Here is a 23,267-nt window from a genome sequence, read left to right as displayed (position 1 = left end):
CAAACACTTAATTCTCTCACATTAGAGATAACACCTGACCTCGGAATCCGAGAATATCTCACTTTACCTTTTCCACACCTTTTTACATTCTCCGTACACGTTCTAACTTGATCATCAGGGCGGAGCTCCTACTACCCGGAGTCTCCGTTGTTTTGCAGGTACAGGAGCCCGGAATCTAGTCTTGGTGACTTAACTCTCCCGAGGGACACAGAAAACCCCGAAACAGTGGTCATCCCACCTCCTCCATCCTCAAGCCTACCTTCACACACATCCCCGACGACTTGACCTCCGACCACCCCAAATCTACCCTTCCCCAATCCCCAACTAACGACGATTGTTGAATTTACCTTCCCCACCCAATCGACATGAATTTTGCGGATTTTGAAGGAGTTTCGATAATGGATGTAGGGGGTGGAAGCGGTGGTTGAGAAGGGAGGACTCAAGGTTGTTGTGGTCGGGAAGACGAAGAACCGGGGCTATTGTGGTCAAGAAGTGGAGGAACTGGGGCTTCTTTGGTCAGGAAGAAGAGGAATCGGGAGTGTGGGAGTTTTTTGGTGGTGGAATTTGGCAGCGGTGGTCGGGAATCGGGCCTGCTATGGTGGGGTGGGGAGTTTCGGACTGGTGGTGGGGGACAGAGGGTTGGCAGCGGTGGTCAAGAGGGGAAGGCGCAGGTTCTGGTGGTGGGGATGGGGACTGGAGTTGTGTAGTAGTGGTGGGGTCAGGTGGGGCAGTGGTGGTGTTTGGGGAAAGGGGAAAGAAAAGAAAAAAAAATTTAAAAATTATTTAAGCCAATCATATAGTGACACGTGGCAATGTTAACGTGTTTATCAGGTTGCATTCGATTTTGTCTTGTTTAAAACTGAGACCCCCCAAAGGTTGTAATATTAAGGTATAATTCAAAGGTTGTACGATTAAAAAAAACAAACCAAAAGTTGTACTATTAATGGCAATTTTTCCTTATTTATATCCCAATATAAGGGTTAAATTGTTTCTTAATTTAGTATGTATAATATGACAAGAAAGAGTGTTCCTTGTAATAACATACTTCCTCCGTTTTCTTTACTTGCAACACACCTTTTAAGCACGCAGTTTTAGGAGATGATTAGTGAGGGTAAATGAGCGATTTTATCAATATAATTTTTACACGAAAATTAGAATAGGGTTAAATATCATTTGTAAAAATTATAATGAAAAATTTGTCCGTTTACATGACATAAACCCGACCTCAAAACACGTACCACAAGGCTGTGTTGCAAGTAAAAGAAAACGAAGGAAGTATGTCAATAGTAGGTTGCAGAATAGCATGACAATCGAGATCTTGTTCAAAATATGAAGACTCAAGGATGCAATTTATTTTAATTTAAACCTTTATATAATTTTTTTCATCTTTTTTGAATTGTGACTAATTACTTTGGATTTTTGAGTTGCAAAACTTTAACTACAAAATTTCTGTGTTTATTTTTTTAAGAAAAGATTTTTGTCAAACTAAAAAAAAATAAATAAAAGAAATAAATTAATGATTTTAAGAAATTGAAGGCTCACCAACTCAAGAATAATGGTCAGAATATTCACTAAAGACACACTTTGCAACCAAATCTTTAGTTTGTGCTGTTTTGGCTACTACGCAAAGAATATGGTGTTGGGTGAACCAAAGCTTTAACTCAATATTGAAGCCAATTTTGTCAAAAAATAAAATAAAATAAAATAAAATAAAAATCAAAAATCAAAAATCAAAAATCAAAAATCAAAAATCAAAAAATAAAAAAAAATAAAATAAATAAATAAATAAATAAAAAAAAAAAAAAGTATCACCTACCTGATAATGCCCCTATTCAAATTTTGGGCAGCATTTTCCTGTCACCCTAAAAATTACAAGAATTCTAGTAAATTTTGGCTCTTCCACTATTCAAGTGGATGTGAAGCAATTCTTAAGGAATAAAGTAAGGAAAATGGACAACATGCATAAGTAATAAGAGAACAAATGGATTATAAATATACTAAGCATAGCTGCCCTCAGCTCCAATGTTAATCTCATCCACGTTTGATCCAGTGTCTGGACTTTTACTTGAACTTCCATTAGATTTTAGTACCTTTTCAATCTCAAATCTAAGCTTTCCATGCTTTTCAACAAGCTCAGAAGTACTTAGAGTCTCTGCGAGACTCTTCTTTATGTCATTAGTCAAAACCTGAATTCTATTTTGCAGTTCTGCATCAGCGTTCTTTTCAGCCTTTGCTAGCTCCAATTTCAACATATCTATTTTATCCCTCAACTCCGATGTGTTGACAGTGTTTTCGATTTTTCCATGTATTTCTTTATTCAGTTCTCCAACCATGCTCTTTAGGTTTAAGGACAAACTTCCTTCAACAGAAGCTAGAGCATTTGGTTCTGCAATCTTTAGATCCAAATCTAGGGACTTAAGAACAGTTGCAAACTCTACTTCTATCTCTTTCTTTACCTCCATGATCTTATTCTTCAGTCCACGGTCAAAATCATTCAGAGTGGATACCCCAGATTTCTTAATTTCAGACTTAAGCATTTCAACCTTCTTCTTTATATCAGGACGATTTAGGATCTCTTTAAATTTCTTGTTCACCTCCTGCTTCAACATGGTTGACCAGCTTTTACTTGCAGAGATTTTCTTGGCTTTGGATAATTCTTTCAGCATGTCAAGCTTATAACTAAGGCTTTCGTAATTAGGAGCTGTAGATAGACGTCGACTGAACTCATCCTTAAATTTTTCAACTTTGTCCAGCTGCACCATGTTATCTTGTGCATTTCTTGCTTTTGAAAGTTCTTCCCTCAACTTCAAAAGCTGGTTCTTCAAGCCTAAGGCTTCAGCAGCTACAGAAAATTCCTGGTCAACCTCTTGCTTGAGCTTCTCGATCATTTCATCTACATTTGGAGTTTCATTTGACAAATCCTTGGATTTTAGGATTTGCTCCTTTAGCTTTTCAACCTCACTCTCCAGCTCTAGGGTTGAAGTCTTGCTTTGAAGTGGTTCTTCTTTCTTCTTCATGTTCACTTTTTTCATAGGGTCAACTGGTAACCCCTCTTGAAAACCACCAATTTTCCGGAACTTCTGTGTCCTATGACGCAAGAGCTCTTCAATGTCCATTTGCACAAGCTCCTGCCAAAAACCAACATTTGATTGTAGCATTTTAAACAACTCAAAAAGTAAAATACTGCCCATCATATCCCTGTGGCCCTATTATTTGCCAAGTTTCATTAAGAAACTTGTTTACTGTTTTCGGTTCATGACATTTTAAAAAACAATATGTGTAAGCCATTAGGGCTGTGGTTGAAATTCTCATGCCCCTGAGAATGAACTGTCACAAATACTTACATCCATCGATTCAACAATTGCCTTCTTGATTTGTTGAGATGTCCATAATGAATCAGCATGTGCACCACCGAGCGGCTCCTGCAAAGCAGCCAAGGCGGTGAGCTTAAATTGGGTGCCTAACTAAAGGACTGATACAAAAAGTTCTTTGCCAAGAAAAAAATTATCACATAGCAAAGGATGCAAAAAAGAAATATTAAAAGAGGGGGGTGGGGGGGGGGGGGGGGATAATGAACCACCATTCCACCAACGGCTTATGAACTAACAAGGGGATAACACAAAGATACAAGAACATTCATGTTCTGCAGCAAACAAACCACCAACAAGTGAAATGAAAAGGTATTCAGGAGAAATTCATTACAGGTATGACACCATCTGCAATCTGCAATCTGCACAGCTCATTAGCAGTTATCCTCAGCTTTTCTGCTGCCTGCATGAGACAACAAATATGTATAAGATGTCAACCATATTCTCATTTCCATTCATATATACTGTAGGAAATTGTATATACCTTGGGAGCAGCTTTAGCACTCTTCCACAAGATAGCTGCACATGCCTCTGGACTGTATAGAAATACAAAATGTATTTAAATATCATTCAATATATTCCAATAACAACTTAATTATACTTTCCCTCCACATAGTGTCAGCAAATGTTCAACTTTCCCTCCACATAGCTTTGAACCATAAATTATTAAATTATGACCAACACCAACACAAGCAGACATATAAAAATCTTGAAGATATGAAAACCATAAATATGTTCTTTGAATATCGGCCAGAACAAGTACATATTGTAAGAATTTTGAGTATACTACAACTGACTTATTAGGCCACAATTATCTACATCAACAGCAAAAGTGGATCATTGACCATTACACATGTTGACCTATATGATATTTTGATGATGACCGAGAGCAAACTTTTTTTTTTTTTTTCTTTTTGGTAATTAAGCAGATTTTGATGTAAGTCTAATATACCCCTCCAAAAGTTGTTACGGTATTTAGACTCGAAAGAAAAACAACCCACCTTGAAATAACTTAAAATTGTGAAACTAACCAAAACTCAAGAACACACTCAAAGTTCTGGGTTCTTAGGCTAGAGACAAGACACACTCAATCTCTCCCTAATCTTGTCACTCAAGAACTAACTCAAAGCAACAAGGAACAACACTTACACTTTGGACAAATACAAAGAAGAATGTTAGGCAACCTCACGGTTTTTTATGAATAACTCAAAACTGATTTTATTTCTGGTTTGCTCTCCAATATATAGTAATAAGGAGCAGCAAATGAACAGACATAACACACCAAAAGACAAGGAGAAGAACCGTCCCACAAGGGAAGCAAAAAGCCAACGGTCCCCCTTAATTAAGACTAACATTAAATGCCTTGATTAGCTAGTGATGATCAGCTTAAAATAAGGCCTAAAAACCCACCTACATAACCAGCCATTAAGAGCAACTTTAAGAGTGACTCTTGGCATTATTACAACAAAAATAAAACTAGAAAATAAGCTTGAAATCCACACGCCCAAATCAGCAACTTAATGGACCAAACGTGTAGCTTATATTAGACTTGTACCTTGGACCTTCAATCAACCCTTGAGATGCAACACTTGAATTCGGCCCATGTAGAAAGTGGATAAAACCCAAGAGTTTCCAAGACTAGTGCAACTGGTTCATGAGACAAAGAAGTTGACTTTGGATCCGATTTTATATCACCAAAAAAGCTACATAGGCTAACCAAGCCTATAAAAGACACTATACAACCAATCTATACAACAAGTATCTATACATTAATCACTATTAACTCCCAGTATCTATGCATTAAAGCTTCTATCCACTCCCTATTCTTTGCACTTATCTTTGCACTATTCACTGTTCAACCGGGACATTAATCACTTTCAACTCCCAGTAAGCTGCATTCCTCACCTTCAGATCTGATATATAACAGCAAGAACACATGTGTGCAGACCACTTCTCCAAAACTGGAGGTCAATCTCAAGCAGACTCTATTCACAGTATTCAACTGAATGCTTCTAGGACCAAAACCAATCCAGTTTCTTAACTCATCCCATACGGCACTGTCAGAACAAAAGCTCATGACTTTCTTGAACTTCATCACACAACATGCAGTAACTAATGTGTAGCCTGTCCCTTGTTTTGAGTCTATGTTGAATGGCTAACCAAGCAACAAATTGATGCTTAGGTAGAGCTTTCCTTTCCCAGAACATAGAATACCATCTGCACTTTGGTTTCCCAGCAGTAAACATATCATAACTCTTTTTAATGCTACAAGGCAGGGCTATACACACTCTTCATTTTCTCCTTTACTTCACAAACTTGCTTCCAATACCAACTGCAGTCAGCTGAGGGTCTGAAATTCAACCACTACTGTCCTTTTATGTACACTACATCTACTCATTTAACCCATTAATCCTGAGCTATAGCCCAAACATGTTTTCCCATTGCAGTTGCATTCCAGATTTCTGCATTTCTAATTCCCATTCCACCTTCATTTTTCCTATAGCAAACTCTCTCCCAAGCTCCGGCAGGTTGTTGTCCTTTCCATGCCAAAGAAAATTCCTGCATATGGCATTAATGCTCCTAAAAGTGGACTTAGGTAAGACCATAATTTGAGAACAATAAGTTTGAATGCTCATAAGCACTACATTTACCAGAACAAGTCTAGCTGCAAAATCCAGATTCCGATCCTAGCACACATTTTATCAATCAAGTGTTCACATTCAGCTGCAGAAATTCTTCTTGAACAGATTGGAATACCCAAGTATCTGACAAAACCAGTGATGCTCAATACTCATTTAGGTTCTCATTCATCCCTGTACATTTCTAGGGCTAGCTTTCAATCCAGTAGCTCTTGAAAAGACATCAAAACCTTCCATCATCAATTTAATTGAATTCACTTCTCCCTTACAACAAAGGATCAGGTCATCAGCAAAGCAAAGCATAAGTGCATAGGCTTGCACCTTGGATGAAACTTAAAACCCTCTATGCGACTAACAACCTTAAACCCTTGAGAGATACTCAATGCATAACACAAAAAGTAAAGGTGAGAGAAGATCACCTTGTCTCAGTCCCCTTTTTGCCTCAAAAAAACCATGTAGATCCCCATTTATCATCAAAGAGATCTAGGGGTTCTAGCACATATCATAATAAGTTCAATGAAACTAATAGGAAACTTTAGAGCAGTCACCATCATTTCAACAAAATCCCACTCAACAGTGTCATATGCCTTTTTCAAGTCTAATTTAGCTGAATTGGATCTTCCATAATGCCTAACTAAATCCTAACATACCATTATGTTATGCACTATATACCTAATATGTACAAAAGCACTTTGGTTTTCTGCAATAACATGAGGGAGGACACTCTTGAGTCTATCACAAAGAACCTAAGAAATACATTTGTATATAACATTGCATCATAGAATAGGCCAGAATAGGCCTGAATTCTGTAACACTCCCCGGGCATTTAATCTTTGGAACTAAAGTGATAGAGGTTGTGTTCACTTGTCTAAGTAGCTTCCTATTTTCAAGAAAATCAAGAACTGCTTTACATATATCTTCCCCTACCACATTCCAGGAATCCTTGAAAAAAGCACTCCCAAAACCAGGTGCTTTATTCTCATCAATGTCAAACATGCTGCCTTAACTTCATTCCAGTGTAAGGTGAATCACACATTTCTTCAGAAAGTGTAGGACCCTTTTGAACTACTGCAAAATATACAGCAACTGCAGTACCCAATAAAGCATAATAATACTCTTAAGAGTATCATCCATCCAATTCCCATGCATATCATTAATAGAATATATTCTATTATGCACCTGCCTTTTCTTCAGAGCTCTATGAAACACATCAAAAGCCAATCAATTTTATTCTTTTGACTTAAGAAAGACAAATGCATCTTATCAGCTCTTACATATTCCTGCCTAGCCTCAAATTCCGCCTGTTTAGCATGTAAAAAGGTGTAAGCATTACTAAGAGCATAGAAGCTTTCTGAAAATCCTTCACCACATCCTTGCAACTAGTTTTGCTAAAGATCATCACAGCTTTCTTAACATTCAACTTCTAAACTACTTGATACATAGGGGTCCCTGACACTGCAGTAGTCCAAACTTGCTTCACCATACCTGGGAAACTACATATTTTAAATTCTATAAGTTATCTTGGTACCACCTTCATCTAGGTAAACTGTCACCACCCTAGGGCAATGATCAAAATCCCCTTCATTGACAAAGGCCATGTCATAATGCTCAAAGCTATGACACCATTGCTCATTCACCAAACCTCTATCAATTTTGGAGAATACTCTATCTGAACCTTGCTGTTTATTGTTCCAAGTATAAAAGTTGCCACTATACTGATGTCTTGCAATTGACAGAATTCAACACACGCCTCCTGAACTCTTCCATTTCATTCCACCTTAGTGGAGCCCCAATTCTTTCTTCAGCTTCCAGTACACAATTAAAATCACGAAGAATAATCCAAGGTCTATCCATACAAGTATGCAAGCCTTGAATATCCTTCCAAAGATCAGCTCTCTCCCTAGCAGAATTGAACACATACACAAAAGTACAAGCAAACTGTTCTTAGGATGAACATGGCAATATATAAGTAGACTAGTACTAAGAATTATACTAATGTCAAAAGCACAAGGATTCCATCCTATAACAATCCTTCCACCAGCAAGTAAAACTATCAAACACATTCAGGTATAAACCTCCCATATTAGGAGATTTAACCTTTGATTCTAGGAGGCCAACCAACCTACATCTATAGAGTTTAATCACTCTTTTTATTTCCTTCTGCTACTTAAATTGATTAGCTCCTCTTAACATTCCATGACATAACTCCATCCATAGGGTTCTCCACCCTCTGAAGTATGGATCTCATTGGGAATATCCTTATTCCCACCCTCCTCATCATTTAAATCAACATCTTCCACTGCCAAGACATCAAAAGCATTATGAACTTGCACCTTATTTACTTCTTGTTCTTTCTCTTCTTTGATTTCCTCTAATAAGCAATATGGTGCTAATAAGCTTTGATGAGCACTGGTTTATTGTCATATCTACCTCCACTTTAATAAGAGCTTTAGCAAATTGCAATTTCTCTGTATTAACGTATTAACAGTGGATTGATCCAGTTTAACAAATTTGCCTAACTCCCCCACTATCTTATTAAGTGATCTTTCACCCCAATACTTCAAATCTAGACCCCAGAGTTGAACCAGATAGGCACAATCTTGAAATCCTCCTTTGTTATCTTCAAACAAGGTCCTAAGCTTTGATGAGCACTGGTTTATTGTCAAAAAACACCCTCCCCCTCCAAAAACGACTTTCTCTCTGTTTTACATAGTAAGAAAACGAACAACAAAAATACCCTTCTCAAGAAAAGCAATTTTCTCAACCCCCATTGATTTCCAGACTCTCCTAAAGAACCCTTCTATTACAGTCAATGGAGGATTAGCACCACAAACATAGCATACAATTGCAGATTTCCAGTAATCAATTTCCTCTTGAATATCATCCTATTCAATGCACACTCAATCAGAGTTATTCACAACAAAATCAATCACATCACCATTATTTCCATGCAACTGATCATTATTCAAATCAACATCATGGGTTTGATTACTGGGTTCGATTTCATCTTATCCGAACTAGCTTTCACAACCCCAATCCAATCTAATCTGAGAATGTCCTTTGAAGCTCAAACTGCTGCTTAAATTGCTCAATCGAAGACCGAGGAGAAAGAAGGGTCCATTTCTTCCATAACTTCCTTCAATTTCTTACTTTACTTAGTTCTCTTGTTTCTGCACCATTTCCGAAAAGGATTGATTTGTGTACACTGCCATGGCACACGCTCTCTTTCTCTCTCTAGAAAAAAATTTCCCTAACATTTACCGAAAGCAAACTTAACTAATGTTTTTATTAAGTTCTCGTGCATAGATGAATGGAGTTCCCGAGAAGGAACACGGAAGAATTTGTGATGTAGACTTGGCAAAACAAGTGAAGAAAATCAAGCAAGTGTATATCTTTTTCCTCTTGGGGAAAAAGTGTATCATGTTTCTTTTGGGGAACAAGTGTGTCATGTTCCTTGGGGGCATGATCCTGAGTGGGAGCTTCATACGAAGCAAATAGAAGTTACAAAGTTAGAGCTTCGAACAGTGAAGACATGAAGAATAAATTTATTTTAGGACTTATGTAAGTGTTGGAAACTTGTAGTGATATGGAATTAAGGAGTAACACACTTGGTTTTTAAGATAAAATTTGAACGTACATTTTTAATTATTTTAAAACATATTAAATTTCTTTTTTCTCGAAAAAATAAAAATTTAAATGTGATAAAATCATTTTTGGTAACAAGATTTTATTTATTTTTGTAAAATGAAGCTTAGATAATATTTTACAAAGATAACTTTAATTAAAATATCTTTTTCTCCTAAGTCATTTTTTTTACACGTTTCAATCTTTACTAACTACCGTGTCTTATGATTTATGAATATAGTTAGAGATATTCCCGGCACTTGGTCACCAAGTTCCCATGTTTACGTCTACTATCAGTTTTAGGCTCATGTCTTAAGACTGTTGTGGAGTGAGTGGGAAGCCGTTTAGAGCTTATGGCTTCTTATAGATAGAGAGCTGTAAAACTTCGAACAACCCACCAGACTTAATTAAAAAACACTCTTGAAATGTCTGTAAGCTCTCTTTTTTAAGTCTGAGTTCTGATTGATTAAGTTTTTCTAAACACTAGAGTAAAAAGTTGTATTTTGGGTATTTGGGAAAAGGGTTGAGTGAACTCTTCTTGTAGTTAGGCTTTGAGTTGAGCCAAAGGGTGTGAAAGAGAGCTTCTGAGTCAAAGCTTGTGAGGATAGTTGTTTAAGGGAACAATTGTAGGAACTTGAGTTTATTGAGAAACTAAGTAAAGGTCCAAATAGGTTGTGAGCAGTTGCCCTATAGTGAAAGATTTTAGTAAAATTCCTATGGTCGTGGATTTTTCTTCTCGATTGGGCCCATGAAGCTTCCACGTAAAAATCCTATCTTGCATTTTCATGTATAACTTTTGTTTAAAGCTCCGCTTTTAGTTTGCTATAAGTTGCCGTCTAGGCGTCTACAATTCACCCCACCCCCCCTCTTGTAAAAGTTCATCTGATTAGAAACACACATATTGAATACTCTACATCAGACCTCTCATGCCATGAGTTCACAAATCACCAGCTTCTCAATTTAAATAAATTATTAAAAAAAAAAAAAAAAAAAAAAAAAAAAAAAAAAAAAAAAAAAAACACCCCTTTGATTCATTCCCATTCCCTAGATATACAAAAATCCAACCACGTCTTATACCATAAACCCATCATACTAATACTTACTCCATATATAGCTAGACATATACTAGACTACTAGAATAAAATTGAAAAGTTAACAGCACCACGTGGCATTTACTAAACATAATATGCTCTTAATATGTTCATAAATTAAAATCTAGGCACCCAAAGAGCCATATAAGACTAGCATAGTAGCTTTGATTTTACAATAAGGGGGAAATGTTTTACACTACCTTTTGTGTATCATCAGTGATATATTAAAGACATGAACAGAACACTAGAAACATCACCTGGCTACATAGAAGACTGCATTTTCTAGCATCAGTAATTTGTTAGCACATCCAATGGCTAGAGCACCACCAGAACCGCCTTCACCTATAACGATGGATATAATTGGTACTTTTAACCCAAACATAGTCCTTAAATTGTGAGCGATAGCTTCTCCCTGGATTCCAGTATAATGAATAATTAATCAAAAACAGCATGTTCTCATGAATAAGAAAGCAATTTGTAGATACATACTTGCCCTAGCTCCTCCGATTTTAAATCTGCATATGCCCCTGGAGTATCAATAAAGGTGACAATGGGAAATCCATGATGATCAGCATAGTACATCATGCGAAGAGCCTTCCTATATCTGTTATTAGAGGAAAAATAAGAAATAATAATAAAAAGAAAAAAAATAAACTGTCAATTTGAAGCATGTTAACAAATAAGGATGGACCCCTCTAATTACAGTCATGCTAATATATTTACATGCATTAACTTGCTAATATCACTAGTAGCATGTGTGTGTGCGGTTTCCAAACAATCATTAATTTGCACAGTAATGAATCAAAGCATAATAAAACACACACCCATGAGGAGTAGGCATTCCGAAATTGCGTTCAATATTCTCCTTTGTGTTCCTTCCCTTTTGATGACCAATGAACATGTAGCTCCTACCATCTATCGTACCAAGACCAGTAACTATAGCAGGATCATCATAACCAGCTCGATCTCCATGAAGCTCCACAAACTGATTATACAACAATGCGATATAATGAGCAACCTCAGTACTTTCTAGATTGACAGAATAGTAGTGCGTGTGTATTTTAGAACATTGGATAGAAAATATAAGGAAACATTTAAAAAACAAAAAAAAGTCAACAACCTTCTCTGTGATATTAAAAACGTGATCGAGAAAAGTTGGACGATTGGGATGCCGTGCAATATTCACACGTTGAATAGGGGTAAGATGTAGGTAAAGCTCCTTTAGTGCCTACAAAGAGATATATTGACAGTTAGTAGGAAACACAAGACATTATTAACAAAAAAACCATCATCTCGACAAATACTTAAATGCAGCAAATAAAGCCAACAGACATAAACATAAGCCATTAATAAATTCACCTATGATCTCATCTAACGAAATCAAGGAACGGCAAATGGTAATCAAAGGTTAAAAGGCTAAATATGACAGTATCAATGCTTGGTGCGACAGCTAACAAGGTTTGAACTACGTTTGAACTGTGATAAAGTTAAGGTTGAATAATATGGGTTTAACATTAACGTAACTTAATGTTAAACCCTGGTGAACTTGATGTTCAAACACTAAGCCTCAATTTAGCGGCTTTTTTCTATGGTAAATAATATAGAGGCTTTTTTCTCTTCTTTCTTCTTTCCAATCTGCTATTCAATAAAGTAGCTGAAAGTATCCCATTCCCTAACCATGTGTACCCTCCTCTTTTCTGACTTTTTTTTATGAAGTTTTTATTAGTTAGTAATCTTAAATTTGAGTTTTTTTTTCTACATATATTAATATAATAAAAACAATTGCACCTCATATATGAATGCTATGTCAAAGACATGAAGACATAGAATGTAGAGGGTTTAGGCTTAGTAGGAGCAATGGTTAATAAAAATGTCGATTAGCACTGGCAGGAGTCCAAGTGTAGACGTTGTGACGTTCGTTGGTAAGGAGTTACCTATTAGTGAATGTTTATAGTACATACAACCGATTCCACAAAGAATTGGAGACATTGATCTATTAATTGCTCAAATTGAGAGTGGCCTAAAGGCTAAAAAAGAACTCCTATTGGAAAGCTTTTACACTTACACAATTATGGGTCAAAATATAGGGTGTTTATGAAGGAGCACATTAAAAATATGAGTTTAGTAAAGATGTGTATGTTAAGATGAATGGGCGAGTAAATATTTAGGGATAGAATTAATAATGTAGATATTTGGTGGAAAGTTGGACTTGCGGTTGTGGATATTGACTAAGATAAGGAAAAATGGTTACAATGGTTTGGACATGTGAGATATTGACATGAAGATGCACTGGTAAGGAATATGAAGGGTTAGAGTTATAGAAATCTCATGTAGAAGACCAAAATTGACTAGAATGGAGGAATTGAAAACCACATGGAGAAAGTGGACTCACCCTCGCATTGGAGAAGCTAACAAAGGAGGAACTTTATGCATGACCGGCTATTGATTCATGAAGCCCCGGCATATTTGGGAATAAAATTATGCGTTATTGTTTTGATCAATTATGGAATGAGATGTCCATGTGCATGCAACGGACTAGCGAGAATGAAAAATAAATTAGTCGAATGATTGTAATTTGATAAATAAAGCTCGAAGCTTTCGTACACTCGTTAATGGCTTTAGGCCATCACTCTCCAAGAAAACTCTAAAAATAATACTTTCTGCCTGCTATCTCTAGCTACTGCCCTCCTCTATTTAAACTATTACAAGTACTACACAAATGGCCAAAGGCCTTAATTGCTATTTTACTACAGCTTGTCTGGTAGCTAAATTACCCACAGTAAAACTCTAAATAACACAGCCTGCCAAACAGTGGACCGTTGCTTGTGCTTGGGAGTGATTGTATGTTGCTGCTATTCTGTTTCTGAATCTGTTTCTGAATCTGTCTGGTGGTGGATGCGTTGCAATACCGCCCCCCAAAAGAGCCACCTTGTCCTCAAGGTGGGAGTCAAGGATTCATCGACATCGCAGCCAGCAACTCCCCTGCTGTCGTCCCCTCTAGTGCCATCAGTTCGCTTGCGTTGTCCGTTTCATCATCCTCCACGATTAGAACGCTTAGACTCTTGGCTGTGCAGACGTGAGTGGGACCCGTCCATCGGTCGTCGCAGCACTTGAAACAGAGGCCTCTTGCCCTTTTGTCTTGAAGTTCCTTCTCAGTTAGTTAGGCGCCGCACCTCCCCACTAAATCTGGTGGAGCTTGGGTTGGTTCGATTTTGGTAGGAGTAGGTTGGGTGGTTTATCGAAGCTACAGAGGTTTGTGGAGTTTGGATGGGGTTCGCGATGGTGTAGGACTGGTTTTGCTGGCAGTGAAGGGTGTTTGGGTTTGAGTTGAAGGGTTGTGCGACTGGAGTTGAGGTTTGAGCATTTTGTGGGTTGGGGTTTGTGGAGTTAAAAGGCTGGTTGTGTGTGGTGTAGGATTGGGCCGACCCAGATCCTAGAGGAATAAGAGGGATAGAAGTTGGGCTTCTATTAAAATCAGAAGGGGGTCCATACTTGGGAAAGGCTCCACTAGGGTTCTTCATGTGGCTGACCCGATTTCTCTCTTCTACTCGGATCACAAGATCCATGGCATCCTCAAGGGTCCGCGGGTTTAACATCCGTAACTCCGCCTTTATCTCCTCCTTAAGTCCGTTCACGAAGTGGCTCTTCATGATACTCTCCGGGATGTCAAGTAGAGGTGAAGCCCTCTCTATGAACAAGCGCCGGTACTCCACCACGGTGGTGGTTTGCTCCACGGCAAGCCACTGCTCATGGAGGCTTCCTTCATTCACCGGTCGGAATAGAGTTAAAACTCGAGTTTTGAGATCCTCCCACCCACTTAGTGGTCGGCGCCGGCCTTCCCATTGATACCAACAGAGCGCGTCGCCGTCAATGGCCACCATCGCCGGTTGGAGCTTCTCCACCTCCGTTAGCCTATAAAACTCGAAGTATTGCTCTCCTCGAAGAATCCAACCGTCGAGATCGGCGCCGTCAAAGGTCGGCATGTCCAGCTTGCGGTATTTCCAACCACCACGACCGTCGGAGTGACCAAGGGGGTGATTCCAAATTCCCTCTCTCTCTCCGGGGTCCCAAGTTCCAAAACGGAGCCCGTTGAAACCACTAGCGCTTAGCGGCCGCCCGTTACAACTTCCTGCTCCTTGCGGCGGTTCATTAAAACCACCTGAACCTAGTGGTGGTTCCCTGAACCACCAGCTCCCAGCGGCTGCTCCACCTCCTCGTCCACCGCGATCGGTGTTTTCTCCTTGTCCTTCAAGGTCGCCATCATTCCTCTGATTTCATCAAAAAAAATTGTCTTGGTTGCTCTTCATAAGTGGTTTTGTTCATCTCTGGGTTGCTTCGTCAATGGCAGCCATGTTCTTGCGGTAGGACTCTTCAATGGCTTCTCTATTATTGCGGGCTGCCTCTTCTTGATTCTTGTTGAATCTCTCCGTCAAAGTGTTTTGAATGGCGGCATGTCGGCTCTGATACCAACTGCAACGGACTAGCGAGAATGAAAGATAAATTAGTCGAATGATTGTAATTTGATAAATAAAGCTCGAAGCTTTCGTACACTCGTTAGTGGCTTTAGGCCATCACTCTCCAAGAACTCTCTAAAAATAATACTTTCTGCCTGCTCTCTCTAGCTACTGCCCTCCTCTATTTAAACTATTACAAGTACTACACAAATGGGCAAAGGCCTTAATTGCTATTTTACTACAGCTTGTCTCGTAGCTAAATTACCCATAGTAAAACTCTAAATATCACAGCCTGCCAAACAGTGGACCGTTGCTTGTGCTTGGGAGTGATTGTATGTTGCTGCTAATCTGTTGCCTCTGCTGTTTCTGAATCTGTCTGGTGGTGGGTGCGTTGTAGTGCAAGATATGTTTGGTACTTCTATTAAATTCAATCGCCGATATTGTTGCCTAAAAGTCAACATCACTTTTCAAATTTTATGGAATATGGAACTTTGGTTTCATATGGGTCCTCCAAGTAAAATGCAAGTATGGACATGAGCAATAGGAGGGGGGGGGGGGGGGGAAGTAAAAACACATAAGCAAAGCACATAACAGTAATAAACAATATCACTACTGCAAAATAATTTTACACACTAATTTAGAATTTCAACAATTCTACTAACACATTTGTGAGCCGAAAACTTGGGACAATAGTAATTTGTTATTATAAGATATTTGATATTCCCACTATCCATATTAAGTGTGATCGCTTATGATGGAACATAGTTTTAGAAGTAAATGCACCAGGATGTTATCACATGCACTTAATTTTCTATTCTTAATAGTCATTTACTATATTTTGATTGTAGGTAGAATCATGTAATGTTACATAGATTATTGGATAAGTCTTTGGTTATCAAATGCAATGCAAGGTTGAGGGTTCCGATGAGTGTCATTTAAGGCACTACAAGAAATAAGTTTAAGGTCATGTTTCCATATATTTCCCTTTCTTTCTACTTCTCTTTTTCTTTGATTTTTTTATTTTCCTTAGTTGACTCGTTTAGAGCATTTTCTTTTTTTCATCTTCAACGTAATCTCTTTTATTTTCTTTTATATTCTTTTGTTTTTGTCCTCAATAAATGTTTAATGTCTTGTGTTTCTCTTCGGTTTACTTTTGTTATGTAGCATTCAGAGTCTTAAGTTTGTGGCATAAGTCAAGGAATGATCCAAGGCTCCATGCAAACACGCAAATGTTGTGCTGGCAGCTTATCTTACACCCCACCCCCCTTCCTTCACCGCAACTTCAGCTACCAATCCACCCAACCAAACAACTCCTCTCAATGTTGCAGCCCCTCAGCTTTTCCCCTTTTCCCTTGTACCACAAACATGCACAGCAGAAACAACACTTCCCTGCTCTCCTCCTCCAATTCGCACAGGCAGGCATCGCAATCCCCACAAATCACCTCATAGCGTTCCCATCCAAACCACCACAAGCAACAACTCATAAGCAACGAGCACCACAGTAGCACACTCACTGCACCAAATCAACTGCTCAACAACAACGGCTCACCAAGTGCTCTCCCACTCACTGCACCAAATTTAGAGAAGGGAATGGCAGAGAAAAGGAGATGGGAAGATGAATCTCCATTTTCCCTTCAAATCTATCAAATTTTAGAGGGACGATGTAGACTAAAGTGGGAGAAAAAATAGATCCCTCCCTCTCCCTATTTATCTTTCCTTCCCCATACGATTTAGGAAAACTTGCTGCAGGAAACAACTTCAATACTATAAGTAAGCAAACATAAAAATGTGAACAAGTCACCTGCTGATATTTATTCTCCAAAGATGCAATCTGATCACTGAAGTCCAAACCAGTCTCATTTGCCATCTTCCTTACCTGTAAAAAAAAATCACTTAGAACATTCAAAAAACTTGATCACAAATAAAGTAAAATTAAAAGACGGAAAACACAACCAAAACCCTAACTACACCCATAGACAGACTATACCACTCACATCGATAATCTTCTTTTGAAGGTCCATTAGAGGCTTCTCAAAGTCCAAAGTCACCGGCTTTGGCTTCGTCTTCAAGGGCTTGAAAGGCGACAAATGGGTGAGAATTCCGCCCTTCACATTGAGGTCAGGATCTTCAGGCCAAGGATACTCATGCTTCTTCACTTTCCTTAACTTTGCAGATACTGATAAATCCATCTTCTTCTTCCCACCACAAAGTAATCGGGTCCTTCCAAGCTCCCTCAAAGGGATGCCATTGAGACAATTATTCGAGCTTCGAAGATGATCGCAGGCCCGTCCCTGAGCCAAGGCAGGAGCGACAGTTGCCCTGGGCCCAGGTAGAAAAGTCCCAATTTCATTGCTCATACTAACATGAAAGGGTTCTGCAACACATTAGCAACCAAATTTAATTCAATTATCAAATTTTGCACATAATTTTACGGAGAAAATCATAGTTCAATTATAACATGAAAGGGTTCTGCAACACATTAGCAAGCATATTTGATTCAATCATGAAATTTTGCTCATAATTATACGGAGAAAAAGTACTATTTTGTAGTTCAATTCTATTATATACCAAATAAAGCTCATAATTTTACGGAGAAAATCATAGTTCAATTCTAACATACAGCAAATGAAGCTCATAATTTTCTTATCTTGTAACAAAATCGGTAATTTACTCAAACCCACCTGCATTACAATTATTAATCACTATAAATCGAATTCACAACATAGAACCAACATCTTACCTCAGACACTGCTTCAATGGAAGAAAAAAATTTCCCAAGTCGCTTCAATGGAGAACGTGGAGTTGATATTGATCTTCGATGATTACAATGAGATATAGGACATAATGACAGATCTAGGTTTTTGGTAAGAAATTGTTAGCTTACACATGTACTAGCCTCTTAAAGTACACCATTAATTAAAACTAGCTACTTCTAGAGTTGTAAATTCGGGTATTCAAGTCGGGTTTGAGTCGGGTCAAATCAAATATTGGGTCAAATCATGATCAGGTTATGTCGGGTCATTCTAGCCTCGGATCAAGTTTAGGTTCAGGTCGGTTCAATTTCGATTCAGGTTATTTCCGGTCGTTCACACCCTTTCGGGTGTAGGTCGGGTTCGATTCGAGTCAAATTTAGATCTGTTTTAAAATCAAGTTTAGTGTGTTGAGTCAGGTTTAATAAATCGTACATTCAGGTTCAGGTTAGGGTTGGTGTTTGGGCCAAGTCCATTGTCCTAATCCCATTGACCTGGAATTACGAAAATACCCCTCCATTATCCATCCCATCATTAGTCAGAGGAAAGTACGGATTTACCCTTAATATATCCAACTAAGTACAACTTCTGCCACCTGAAAGTAGGGGTGTTCAAATCCGGGTACCCGGGTTTTCGATACCCGAAAAAGCGGGTACCCGGATCTTCGGGTAGTTTTAAAGTCGGCCCATGTCCAGACCCGAGAAAATCGGGTACCCGGGTTTCGGGTACCCGATTTTCTCGGGTCGGGTCATAGGGTACCCGAATTAGGTATGATAGTAATTTGATACCCAAAAAGTGAAAAATATCAAACAATTTATTAACCAAACTTCACACAATTAGAAGAATTTAAGTACAACTAAAATGCAAATAAATAATCAATAACACAAACCAATTAAAATTCACAAAGAATTGGAAGAATTGAAATATTTGTATTTACATTTTTTTCATCTAACCCTTAAAAACACTCAGATCTCACCTTCACTGCTACTATTCAACTAACACTCCCTAAATTTCTTATCTTCTCCTTCCATTAACTGCCGCCGTGGAAGAAGACGATGATGGGGAGTGAAACGACGTTGGATTTGTGAGGGACAAAGAGGCTAAACCAGAGATTGTTAGAAGGGTCGTCGAAAACTATGACTTGGGTTGAGACGAAGTTGCGAGGGTGGGATTGGGTGTGACGTCGCAATCTAGAAGGTTCATGAGGGTGTAGTTGATTGTGCCGGTGTCGGTGACGAAGTTGCGGATGATGTCGATGACGAAGTTGAGAGCTGTGATGGTCCATTGCAGATTTTGATTTGAAGGGTAATGAGAGAGATGGAGGGAGGAGGAAGAGTACTAGAAGCTAAGGCTGCGTTTTGTTTATTTGAGTGAGTTAAAAAAAAACCCTAAGAGGCTGAGTGAGTTAGTGAGTTAGTGGGCTTGGGCTATGTTGAGGGAAGGATTTTTTTTTTCTGTTTATTACCGGGTATCCGGGTACCCGAGAAAAATAATTTGTGTCCCATGCCCCGACCCGAGAACTGACTATTTTGGCGGGTCGGGTGCCCGTCCCGAAAAAAAAAATGTTTTTTCCCAAATTTCCCATCGGGAATTTGCCGGGTCGTCGGGAAATCGGGTCGGGTTTCTTTGAACACCCCTACTTGAAAAGTACATCTATAAATAGCTCTCCAATCATTAGCAATGGTAACTTTTTTGTAATTCTCTAATTCTCTCTCTACTTTCTCCCTCTAAAGTACAGTCACTAACTTAAGCATCGGAGGGGCTTTCCCGGGTCACACCCCCGGGGTAGCTAACCTTCTTCCTCTTTTGCAGGCCTAGCTCTCGGACAGCCAGGTATAGCTGAGGGAAAATCGGACACTCATTAGACTTTGCCTTAAGACATCTTGACTTTATTACCTTCACCTCGAGGAATACTCTATTTTCCAGAAACAGGTGGCGCCGTCTGTGGGGATAACTAACAAAAAGTCATGGTGAACACTAGGCGTCCCCGCAGTACATACCAAGATGCTACTAGGCAAGCTCCTATTCTCTCGGCTAAGCATGCTCATGTAGTCGAGGAGATAATACCCCAGGCTCACAGCGACCCCATTGGGGAAGTGACTAGCCCTCAGGTGGTCACCTGGCGAGACTTGGATCAGCTGGCAATCCAAATCAATAGAAACTTGGAGGAAAGCCTAAGGGCACTTGTCAACCCGAGCGGGGGGCAAGGTGGTATGGGGAACGCTCCACAGCTTAACCCTCAGCCTCATATATCCCAGCTAAATCAAGCCACCTCCCAGCCTCGGCATCGGGAGTCTCATCGCTCTCAGCCAAGACAATCTCCCAACTCCCGGTGGGGGTCAAGGCAACCAACCCAGCCGAGAGATACAAGAGAGATAATCATTGACTGAAGGCTGAGGGAAGGAACTTTGGATGCCCGCCAGATAATCAACTCAAGGAAGGAGAATTCTAAGGAAGAAGATGATGCACCCCCAAGAGGTCGAACAAGAGTTCACTCTCATCATGGTTCCACCAGGTACCGAGATAGCATAGCTAACTCAGCCACTTCTAGGCAAAGAAGGACTTCTCCTAGGCCTACCTCCTCACCAAGAAGAAGCCCGGAGCGCTCTCCACTTCCCAGGATAGGAGGACTTGGAATTGTCAAGAATATCACCCCCTTCAGTGAGGAGATCATGAACACACCCATTCCGCCTAAGGTCAAAATCCCTACGTTGGACCCATATGATGGAAAGACAGACCCGAAGGACCATCTGAACGCTTAAAAAGCATAGATGGGGGTCCAAACTGGATGTGAGGCCTCGTGGTGTAGATTCTTCCCCACTACAATCAAGTGTATAGCCTAGACGTGGTTTAAAAACCTTACCGCGGGGAGCATTAAAACATTTGACATGCTGGCTACTCAATTCCCGGAACACTTCATTGCTGGGAGTAGACAAACGAAGACCAGCGTCCACTTGATGACTGTGAAGCAGGGAGAGAACGAAAGTCTGAAGGACTATATCAAGAGGTTCAACAGCGAGTCTCAGCTTATCCCCAACCTCCAAGATAATGTTGCTTTCACAGCTCTTCTCTTTGGGCTCAAGTCCAACAAGCTGAAGTTTGAACTTGTGCATGATAAAGTCAGTACCTTCTCTAAAGCCATGGAAAGAGTTGAAAGGATCATTGAAGCAAGTGAAGTGTGCAAGGCACCCTTGGCTAACAACAAGGGGAAAAGAAAGCAAGAAGACAACTATCATGAGAACAAGAATAGAAGGCCAAGAAGGGCTGAGATTGATGATGAAGGGCTCAAGTACAATGCTGATAGGCGTGAGATCTATTTGGACATAAAGAACAAGGCTATCCTCCCCAAGCCTAATCCAATGAATACGCCAATGGAGCAAAGGAACAAGAGGCTCTGGTGTGAGTACCATAGGAAGTGTGGTCACGTCACCCGGAACTGCAGAGAACTCAAGAGAGCCCTGGATAAGCTAGCAGAAGAAAGAAAGCTTAACCGTTACCTGAACGACCCTCCGAAAGACAAGAAAATGAGTAAGGCTTCAAGGGTCGTGAACGAGGCCCACAGCTCAGCCGATACGAACATATCTATCCATGTCATAGCCGGGGGATATGCCTCTGGGGGCTTATCTAACAGAGCACGCAAAGGTCATTTGCGGTCGCTTGGGGAAGCTATCTATGATATTGACACCCCCTCATCTACCCCGAAGGACCCTCTCATGGTCTTCGGGGGGGATTCAGCAAAGAAGATCCAAAGGCCCCATGATGACCCTCTAGTGATCCACATGAAGGTGGCTAATGCCAAGGTCAGGAAAGTTTTAGTAGATAGTGGAAGTTCAGCTGACATAATCACTTAGAATTGCCTTGTACAAATGCGTTTTGGCAAAGGAGATCTCTCACCCCTTGATTAATCGCCCTTCTCTCCTTGACCAAGTGTTGTGGAAAGTAGATACTTTTTGTTAATTATTTGACTTAAACTCTACTCAACATGTAATAGATGGGAAGAGAATATGGAAGGAAATAGGAATGGAATAGACCCTCAACTCATATAACGAAAAAACGACTCATGCATGAACTTAAAACATGGTCATGGTGACATATACAAAGTGTGTGCTAAGACTAGTGAGTGTAGGTGACATGTTAAGACTTGTGTCATGACCATATGACTAGACTATGTGACTAGACTCAAGCAAATACTAAGTTAAGAACTCACGTATATGCATTAAACTGGACAAGCTGTGGTATTTTAGTCATAACTTTTGATCTGTGACTCTGATTGGGACGAAACCAACGCCTAATGAAAGATAAAACCCGGGGCTACAGATCCTTTGGTTGTACAACTCGTAGTTCTTCCTAGAACTCCAGATATGACTAAAACAGGTTGACGCTTGTGCAGTATACTGGAATAGAAAATCCGGGTTGACTCAAAGGAACTATGACTCGATTTAAGGCATATTTATTAGTTCAAATTAATTAATCAATTAATTAAGCAAAGTCTTTTAGTCATTGGTTAGTTTATTAAGACTTATTTACTAACACAAGTCAAACCAAGAGGGTAGTTTAGCCACATAACAAATATGCACAAGTAAGAGATGCACAAGTAGTCAAGTAGTCACAATATGATGCAATGAGTTTGCAACCTAATCATGGCTCTAGATCTCTAAAGTTCAAGGATATGGGTTAGTCAAAGAGGGGCCATGGTTGTGAGTCCGGATGCAACGCGCAGAAGCCTTACCTTTAGAAGGGTTGGCGCGTATGGACGGGACCCCGCAAGTTAAACTTGAGTTCCGACTAAATGAGCTGATATGAGCCCAACCAGGATACACCTCTTCTTTGAGCCTGCTTCAACGGTTTGGTGGATTCCCAAACACTGATGTACCCATCGTTGCCAGGAGCGTTCAATTTGGTAGATGGAGCGTGAACCCCCATAGGGTTATAACCATATGTAGAACACATATGGCTTGAGAAAAGAGAGAAAAACTAAATCAGGAAGTAGAATCGAGCAAATAGTACTAGACTAGTCAAAACAAGAAGGAAGATTTCTGGCTCGGTATTTGATAAGTGACATTTATGTCACTCCTAGGGGTAGTGTTTAGGTTAGTTTCGTGTTTATTTTCCCTTATTTTTCCTTTTATTCTCTTGTTTTCTCTTTAATAAAGTTTCTAGTTTATGTTGGTAATTTTGGCGTGTTTTAGTTTATTTACTTTATTTTATTAGTTTTAGTTTATTTTCCTATTTTTATTTTATTTTATTTGCTTGCATAGTTTTAATTATTTTTAGTTTAGTTTTATGTCTCTTATTTTCTATTTTATTTTATTTATTTTATTTTATTTCGTCCTTTATTTAT

The 23,267-nt window shown here is 39.3% G+C and overlaps 2 protein-coding genes across 2 annotated transcripts; one reads left to right on the top strand and one right to left on the bottom strand.

Moving 5' to 3' along the window:
• Window positions 1-1,813: 1,813 nt before the first annotated feature.
• On the bottom strand, window positions 1,814-18,072 carry LOC145597373 (acetyl-coenzyme A carboxylase carboxyl transferase subunit alpha, chloroplastic-like). The gene is made up of 11 exons (XM_081653528.1): window positions 17,917-18,072; window positions 17,171-17,550; window positions 16,978-17,052; window positions 11,843-11,950; window positions 11,547-11,707; window positions 11,212-11,326; window positions 10,980-11,134; window positions 3,853-3,904; window positions 3,703-3,771; window positions 3,345-3,422; window positions 1,814-3,128 (listed from the first exon to the last, which is right to left on the bottom strand). The coding sequence occupies exons 2-11, from the start codon at window positions 17,531-17,533 to the stop codon at window positions 1,998-2,000; spliced, it is 2,307 nt and encodes a 768-aa protein (XP_081509654.1). The 5' UTR covers window positions 17,534-17,550; window positions 17,917-18,072; the 3' UTR covers window positions 1,814-1,997.
• A 2,742-nt stretch (window positions 18,073-20,814) lies between these two features.
• LOC145596901 (uncharacterized) lies at window positions 20,815-21,777 on the top strand. The gene has a single exon (XM_081653092.1). The coding sequence runs from the start codon at window positions 20,815-20,817 to the stop codon at window positions 21,775-21,777; it is 963 nt and encodes a 320-aa protein (XP_081509218.1).
• The last annotated feature ends 1,490 nt before the right edge of the window (window positions 21,778-23,267 follow it).

This window comes from Chenopodium album, chromosome 20, assembly GCF_948465745.1.
Source record: "Chenopodium album chromosome 20, dcCheAlbu1.1, whole genome shotgun sequence".
Taxonomy (NCBI): Eukaryota; Viridiplantae; Streptophyta; class Magnoliopsida; order Caryophyllales; family Amaranthaceae; genus Chenopodium; species Chenopodium album.
The sequence above is the reverse complement of the archived record's forward strand: the minus strand, read 5'-3'. Positions and strand labels throughout refer to the sequence as shown.

What these genes read in the sequence shown, in the direction of transcription:
- LOC145597373 (XM_081653528.1), bottom strand. Translation starts at nt 17,533, where the DNA reads ATGAGCAATGAAATTGGGACTTTTCTACCTGGGCCCAGGGCAACTGTC. An exon ending in GCAGTCTTCTATGTAGCCAG is followed by an intron (nt 3,905 to 10,979) that starts GTGATGTTTCTA and finishes ATTTCTATACAG; the next exon opens with TCCAGAGGCATGTGCAGCTA. An exon ending in GTGCTAAAGCTGCTCCCAAG is followed by an intron (nt 3,772 to 3,852) that starts GTATATACAATT and finishes TGTCTCATGCAG; the next exon opens with GCAGCAGAAAAGCTGAGGAT.
- LOC145596901 (XM_081653092.1), top strand. Translation starts at nt 20,815, where the DNA reads ATGCTGGCTACTCAATTCCCGGAACACTTCATTGCTGGGAGTAGACAA.